Source organism: Sinocyclocheilus anshuiensis, unplaced genomic scaffold (assembly GCF_001515605.1).
Source record: "Sinocyclocheilus anshuiensis isolate Anshui unplaced genomic scaffold, SAMN03320099.WGS_v1.1 scaffold948, whole genome shotgun sequence".
Taxonomy (NCBI): domain Eukaryota; kingdom Metazoa; phylum Chordata; class Actinopteri; order Cypriniformes; family Cyprinidae; genus Sinocyclocheilus; species Sinocyclocheilus anshuiensis.
In genome coordinates, this window is record NW_015549709.1 from 951,009 (window position 1) to 958,507 (window position 7,499).

Here is a 7,499-nt window from a genome sequence, read left to right on the forward strand (position 1 = left end):
TATTACTTAATCTGTCTTAATGCAACTTGTGTCTGTAAACTGATGATATTCTGATCAATGTTTTTTGTTACTCTATATCATCTAATAGCCTAAATAAAAATATTTTTAGCAGAGTCAATATATGCCTCGATACGTATCATAACAAAAGATTTGATGTTACAATGAGAGTATCACGTCACAAAAATGTGTTGAACACGTTTAATTTTCATTGATGTACTGTTACACTTTTTACAGGAACATTTTATATAAAATGTTAACTAATATGGTGCCTTTGCATAAAAGAGTGGCTAAATAACAGTAGTCAGAACTTTGTTCTTAAATGAATTAGCACACAAAACACAAGAAACGGATGCGTTCAGGTTAGTGTCTGATGTTACAGTAAGTCAGTCAAATAATTGTGTTGAAGTACATATTTGGTGCAAATAAAGGCCATGAATTAATAAAAAGAGCAAACCTACTGCTCCAATATACACAAGCGACAACAGTCGTTCAAAACTTGATAACTTCAAGGACATCTAGCATATCTATTAGTCAACAAAACATGTCAAGGTCACATTTCACCCCAAAATCATTTCAAAAAGCAATAAAAAATTATTAAATGTACATTAAGAATGTGAATCCTGTTTTTAAGATCTCAATTTGGCCTAGTGCATCTGAACATTTTATGGTCTTTACAATTAATTAAATTATTAAATTCAATCCCAAACACTGTTACATTCTAATGTTTTTAAATCGTACATTAAAGGCAGTGCAACAAATACTTCTGCGATGCATGAACGCTACAAAAACAGGTTTCATTTTCCTCTATGCAAAAATAATTTTTCCTCAGGGTGAAATATGACCTAAACATGTTATTGACAGGTTTCTATGGTTCATCTTTATGTAAATACATTTTTTTTTTTTTAAATAAGGCCATGTATCTATCTTTTTTGTCTCCTTTCATTTACAAAATACACAAAACATGTATTTAATAGACTCAGGACTCACGGAAATGAGGTTATAGTGGCAGATCAAGAGATGAATGTTGATCATGTAACAATTAAAGGACTAGTTCACCCAAAAAATTACATTTTGTGATGTTTTTATCAGCTGTTTGGACTCTCATTCTGACGGCACCCATTCACTTCCATTGGTGAGCAAGTGATATAGTGCTAAATTTCAAATTTCAGTGCTAAACAAACATCTACATCTTGGACGGTGTGAGGATGAGTACACTTTTTCATAAAATGTTCATTTTTAGGCTATTCCTTTAAGATGCATGTAAAAACGGTTACTAGTCTTCAAAAAAAAAAAAAAATTGAAATTAAGGCCTGCAGTGTAACTTTAAAAAAGTGAATCAAATAAATTGAAATCACAGAATTCTCAAATGGAACACAAACTAACATTTGAACGATTATAAAAGTTATTTTTTTGCTGCCATTAAAAAGATTCATTCACAACCCTCCAGAAACTCATGCAAGTATTTTTCTTTTTTAACCACATAAATAATGCTTCAGGATGCATGTAGCAAAGCCATTCCAGTTCATAATCTACTCGGTTGAATTTGACAAAACGTAGTAAATGGTATCTAAATTGTGCATTAAAACATGTAATACATATTCTAGAGCAAATCATCCAACAATAAAACACAAATCCAGTTCTTCACATGCCATTTCCTAACAGGAGACGGAGACAGGAGCTTTCCTCAGAGGTAGTCATCCTCACTGGAGGCAGATGAAGAGTCTTCATCGGGACACATGGAGCCCTGGGAGCTGGCAGAGGGGGTGCGGCTCATTCGCCACAGCTGGGACGCGAAGGCCCGCCCCCAGCTGCACGGCCGACCAATAGGCCGCAGCAGACGCACCAGCTCCGCCGCCTCACGCCAATCAAACGTTCACTTGCTGTGGCCGCGTGAATTCCGCTGCTTGCTCATGGTGGTCAGCATCTGGCTGATGTAGGACGTCAACAGGTCATCCATTTTGTAGCCCTGTTATGAAGAAACAAGGGAAGTAAATGCACAAATGGCCATTTTTCTTTCCGCCGCCTCACGCCAATCAAACGTTCACTTGCTGTGGCCGCGTGAATTCCGCTGCTTGCTCATGGTGGTCAGCATCTGGCTGATGTAGGACGTCAACAGGTCATCCATTTTGTAGCCCTGTTATGAAGAAACAAGGGAAGTAAATGCACAAATGGCCATTTTTCTTTCATTAAATCATTCATATAAACCTGATGAAAGTGAGTTTTTCTCTCACCAGTGACGTCTCGCACAGAAGCTTGCTGCCCTGAACCAGGTTGCCGATAGTGATGTGGAAGTACGTGTTCCCGCTGCTCCAGTTGGAAATCTTAGTGAAGGGATACGTGGTTAAAATATCCTGCGGATCGAGAACAGAGAAAACAGAAACATCACTGCACACTGGGATCAATATTTCATCGCTGAGAAAAAAAAACAGTCGCGTCGATGTATAAGTAACATTGTATTAGTATATTCAGAACAGGGCTATTACAGTTAACTAAAACTAAAACTAAAACCATAAAACATACTTTAAATAAACATTGCCTGAAATATAAAAAAAATTAAACACGTAATAAAAATTAACCTAAAATTAAAACTGAAAATATAATAATAAAAGCTAAATATGAATTCAAAATATTATTAAATACTATATGATATAAATTATACTAAAATAAAATTACACTGAGTTTGACTGCAATGCATTATGATTTATTCCTATTTTTTTTTATTTCAGCTATACTTGCCAAAGCAACATTTCTCATGTTCATTTATATTTTAAAATAACTAAAAATAAATAATGACTAATAAAAAGAACAAAAAAAAAAACACAAAAAATTACTAAAACTTTAAATTAAAATGCAAAATAAATAACTAATTTTAAATATTTTTAAAAACCATTCAGAAAGAATATAAAATATGCAACAATAAAACAAAACGCTATAAACATGTATTTTAGTTTCCCTCACTCCACAACAAATCCTTTACATTTAACAGTATTCAAAACTGAACAAGAATAAAAAATTAGAAATTGTATTAAACAAACATAAATTATAATGCCATTAAACTACATATACTATAAACACCAAGCATAAATACATTTATTTTAAAAAATGTATTCAAACTAGTGAAACTAAAACTACTGAAACGAATGCATGTGTTTGTGTGCTTGACATTAACTGCCTTATATAAGTCGGATTGTAATATAATTTGCAGTGCATTTCAGATGAAAAAAAAAAGGAAAATACGGTCGTTGCATTATGAAACTTTAGTAAAAAGCAAGAAAAAGAAAGAAAACTCACCTTGTTCTTGGGGTCGATCAGACTGACTCCATATTTATTGATAGCTATCAACAGGATCTCAGGGAAGTGTGGCTCCGTGGTTTGCTGCATTGGGATCAATGAAAAAAAATAAAAAATTCAACAAGACAGATCGGTCCATCCAGAGAAAAATTTTAAATGAAATTGAGCTCTAAGAACTCTGCAATCATAAATAGCAAGTAGAAAAGTGGCAGTTTGCCGAATAGCACAGTGACAGTACCTTCACTTCAAAGAAGGCAGAGCCAAACGTGGGCCATTTGAAAATGATCTTCAGAAACATCAGCTTGGCTTCCTCCCTTGATTTCCCAGCATGTCTGTTGAAGTACGCCACAATCGACTGCAGATCATAAAGATGATGTACACTGTGTCAATGCAACTACAAGGATCAGTATGTGAAGGACACACACAGCTGAGATCATTGCAAGTGTGACACAAACCCTTTTCCAGTCGTCGGGCGAGAGCTGGCGAATCAGGTCCTGAGGAATCAGCTCCTTCAGCATCTTGGGAATGCTGGGAAAGTGGGATTTGTCATCCTCGAATTTGACCCGGTAGATCAGAGCGCCGAGCTGGAAAACCTCTTCTCTGGAGCATTTATGATATCCACGCAGATACTTGGGAAGTTCCTACACACACACACATGTAGATTATGAAGATAGGCTGATGTGATATGCTGTATTTGATACAGTACAGGGTTTTAACCATGGTTCATTCATAGTTTCGTGATGTACTATATAGATGCAGCTCACCTGATAATAGTGGAAGATGGAGTCTGCGAAGGAGTCTTTGCCTGGAACGGTGGTCGTCCACAACTTCTTCATGAAAAACACCTGGTAGGTCAATGAAGGCACTATACCTGAACATCAGAGTTAGAGCCATTACTTTGTACCCTTTGCATTGCATTGCATTGCATTGCATTGCATTGCATAAAATAAAATAAAATAAAATAAAATAAAATAAAATAAAATAAAATAAAATAAAATAAAATAAAATAAAATAAAATAAAATAAAATAAAATAAAATAAAATAAAATAAAATAAAATAAAATAAAATAAAATAAAATAAAATAAAATAAAATAAAATAAAATAAAATAAAATAAAATAAAATAAAATAAAATAAAATAAAATAAAATAAAATAAAATAAAATAAAATAAAATAAAATAAAATAAAATAAAATAAAATAAAATAAAATAAAATAAAATAAAATAAAATAAAATAAAATAAAATAAAATAAAATAAAATAAAATAATACTTGCAGTGGATTAAGTGATTTACTCTGGGTCAGTATTTATACTTTATTCAGCTTTATTAATTAATACTTTTATTCAGCAAGGATGCATTAAATTGATCAAAAGTGGCAGTAAAGACATTTATAAGGTTACTAAGGATTTCTATTTTAAACAAATGTTGTTTTTTAAATAAACTTTCTATTTAAAAATGTCAAACAAATCCTGAAAAATAAAATGTATCACAGTTTCCACAAAAATATGAAGCAGCACAACTGTTTTCAGCATTGCTAATAATCAGAAATGTTTCTTGAGCAGCAAATCAGCATATTAGAATGATTTCTGAAGATCATGTGACACTGAAGACTGGAGCCATGATGCTGAAAATACAGCTTTTACATTTTTTCCCTATTTTTACTATCAAATAAACGCAGCCTTGATGAGCATAAAAATGTCATCTTCAAAAACTTTAAAGAATGTTACCAATCCTTACCAAATACTAGTGTATCATGGTACTGACATCCAAAGAATGTCATAAAAAGAAAATGCCATGGTAATGTTTTGCCAGTGTACATGAGAGATGAATAGAGTAAACCCTACAGTAAATGTGCAGTAAAATTCACAGCTGTACCATCTTTAGCGGGTCTCGCTTTCTTGATCCAGTCTGTCAAATGGCGGACAAAGTCGAAGAAGAAATCACCCTCAGGTACACTTATCACCTACAACACAAAAACACAGACAAAATAACAGGAATCCCATATTATTCTAACCCCATAAGCTTGGGTTAGGTCCAGAAAGATGTGCTAGATTGTCAAAATCCCATTGCCCAAAGACGATGCTCTGGCTCACTGTGTGATTTTTACCTTATCAGAGATCTTGACAAACAGACTGAAGCCGTCGGGTGATTTGAGCAGCAGTCTGCCGGAGATGTTCAGACAGAAGTCTTTGGCCTTCGTGCTGGACTCCACCTCAAACGCCTGAAACACACAGCGGGAATCCCAAATTAATTTCAAGGAATATTCTGGGAGGGTTGAAAATTCAGAAATGTGAAGCTTTATTCAGTGTTATTCTAGCAACACTGATGTTATAATAGTTTCAGGTAATATTTTGAATTAGATTTTATTTTTATATTTTCTGTTTTTGTCATTTCTATTAATTTAAAAAAAGATATGTCTATATAGTTTTTATTAATTTTTACGTATTAGTTTTAGTTTATTTAGTTCTAGTTATTTTGGTACTTCATGTTAACCTAAGTGAAAATGAGAAATGCTGCCTAACTAGCTGAAATAAAATTTTTTCAATTCATTCTTATTAATTTACTTTAATTTTATTTTATTTTATCCATTTAAGGGCATATTCTGGGAGGATTTAAAAGTAGAAATGTGAAGCTTTTATTCAATATTATTTCAGTATCATTGATATACAATTACAGTTTCTGTTAGTATTTTGAATTAGATTTTATTTTTTCACTTTAATTTTAGTTATAGTTTTAGTTATTTTGTTGTGTTTTTGTCATTTTATAGTTATTTTTAAATGTAGTTTTTATGAATTTTTATTTATTAGTTTATTTAGTGTTCGTTATTTCAGAACGAAGTAAAACAAGTTAAAAATGTTTATACTTTATTTCATTTAATGTTTATTTTATTTCAAGTAATGAAGATGTTTTATTTATGGTTTTCATTTTAGTTGAAACCTACTTAAAGTTATATCTACTTTAATTCATTTTATTTCAAGTTTTATCGTTCTAACAAAATAAATACATTCATAAAAATGTCTTTGTTGAAGCTCACTATATCAGTGTCACCTCCGAATCACATTACTGTACAAATAAACAAGCTCTCCATATGTTTGATGAGTCATAAGCATAGGCAGGTCTGTCTCACCTCATCAGTGTCGTCGGGGAAGTAGACTTTGTGAAAGATCTGTGTGGTCTTGTGCTGAATAGCCTCCACCTCCACAAGGTGCGGCGGATACTTGCGGGAACCGCTCCTGCACACAAGCAAACATACGGCGTCCATGATGAGCCATTCATACTGTAACACTCACATTCACAACATCACGACTAAAGAGTCCTCCTGACTGAGAGCTCAGAATGGAGTGACATTCAAAGAACAGAAAAACAGGGTGAAAGAGATAAAGAGGACATGACGTCAAAACCAAACTGCTTGATTATGAGCATCCAGCGGTTCAGACAGAGGATATGAGTAATTCCACTTCAGGAACAGAGTCATTTCAGGAGCACTGGTGCATTCAAGCCCAAGCTGGTGAGTCGTAATTACAACATCGGAAGTGACAGAAAGTCACTTTGTTTGGTGCAAGATGGTGGTACAATCTCTTCATTAAAAATAAACTAAAACAAATCTACAAAAGGAAGAACAAAGAATGCACAGAAGGAGTGTTTTTACTTTTTTCATGTTTAGATTTATGCATTTGCTTTTGCAAATCTTTTTGCAACTTGCACTGTATTTGAGGTATACATTTTATCAGTTCATGCATTCCCTTGGAATCGAACCCATGATCCTGGTGTTGCTAGTGCCATGCTTTCCTTTGAGCTACATGTTTTACATTTTTTTGTTTATTTAAGATGCCATTGCAAATCAAATCATTACACATTCTATCATAATTGTACAATACTATTGTATTTTGTATAGGTAACTTAGCTAGTTTTACTGTAAATGACACTGACAGGTCCAGTCAGAAACTCTGGGCTTTAAGTTTTCCACTCATAATAGGGCTGCACGATTATGACAAAAATCATAATTGTCGATTATTCCCTTGAAATTGTAATTGCGATTATTAATTACGATTATCACAATTTACATTGAATGATGTTTATACCATTGTTTGATGTAACTGCATGCCGTATTTTTATATGAAAATAAACAAGCTGAAAACCCTTTAGTGCTTTTCTATAGTATTAAGCCTCAAATGTCAAATATACATCGGTTATTCTTTAACTTATAAAA

General features: G+C 33.0%; 1 protein-coding gene across 1 annotated transcript in view; it reads right to left on the minus strand.

The window, feature by feature from the left end:
• Window positions 1-1,193: 1,193 nt before the first annotated feature.
• LOC107660700 (unconventional myosin-VIIa-like) overlaps window positions 1,194-7,499 on the minus strand; it is a 44,231-nt gene continuing 37,925 nt past the window's right edge. Inside the window, exons 37-46 of the mRNA XM_016450091.1 lie at window positions 6,417-6,522; window positions 5,397-5,510; window positions 5,165-5,252; window positions 4,056-4,162; window positions 3,747-3,932; window positions 3,530-3,646; window positions 3,292-3,375; window positions 2,232-2,351; window positions 2,024-2,134; window positions 1,194-1,855 (exon numbers count right to left, since the gene is read on the minus strand). Coding sequence (XP_016305577.1) covers window positions 2,042-2,134; window positions 2,232-2,351; window positions 3,292-3,375; window positions 3,530-3,646; window positions 3,747-3,932; window positions 4,056-4,162; window positions 5,165-5,252; window positions 5,397-5,510; window positions 6,417-6,522 — 1,015 coding nt within the window. The 3' untranslated portion in view covers window positions 1,194-1,855; window positions 2,024-2,041. The remainder of the gene's footprint in view (window positions 1,856-2,023; window positions 2,135-2,231; window positions 2,352-3,291; window positions 3,376-3,529; window positions 3,647-3,746; window positions 3,933-4,055; window positions 4,163-5,164; window positions 5,253-5,396; window positions 5,511-6,416; window positions 6,523-7,499) is intronic.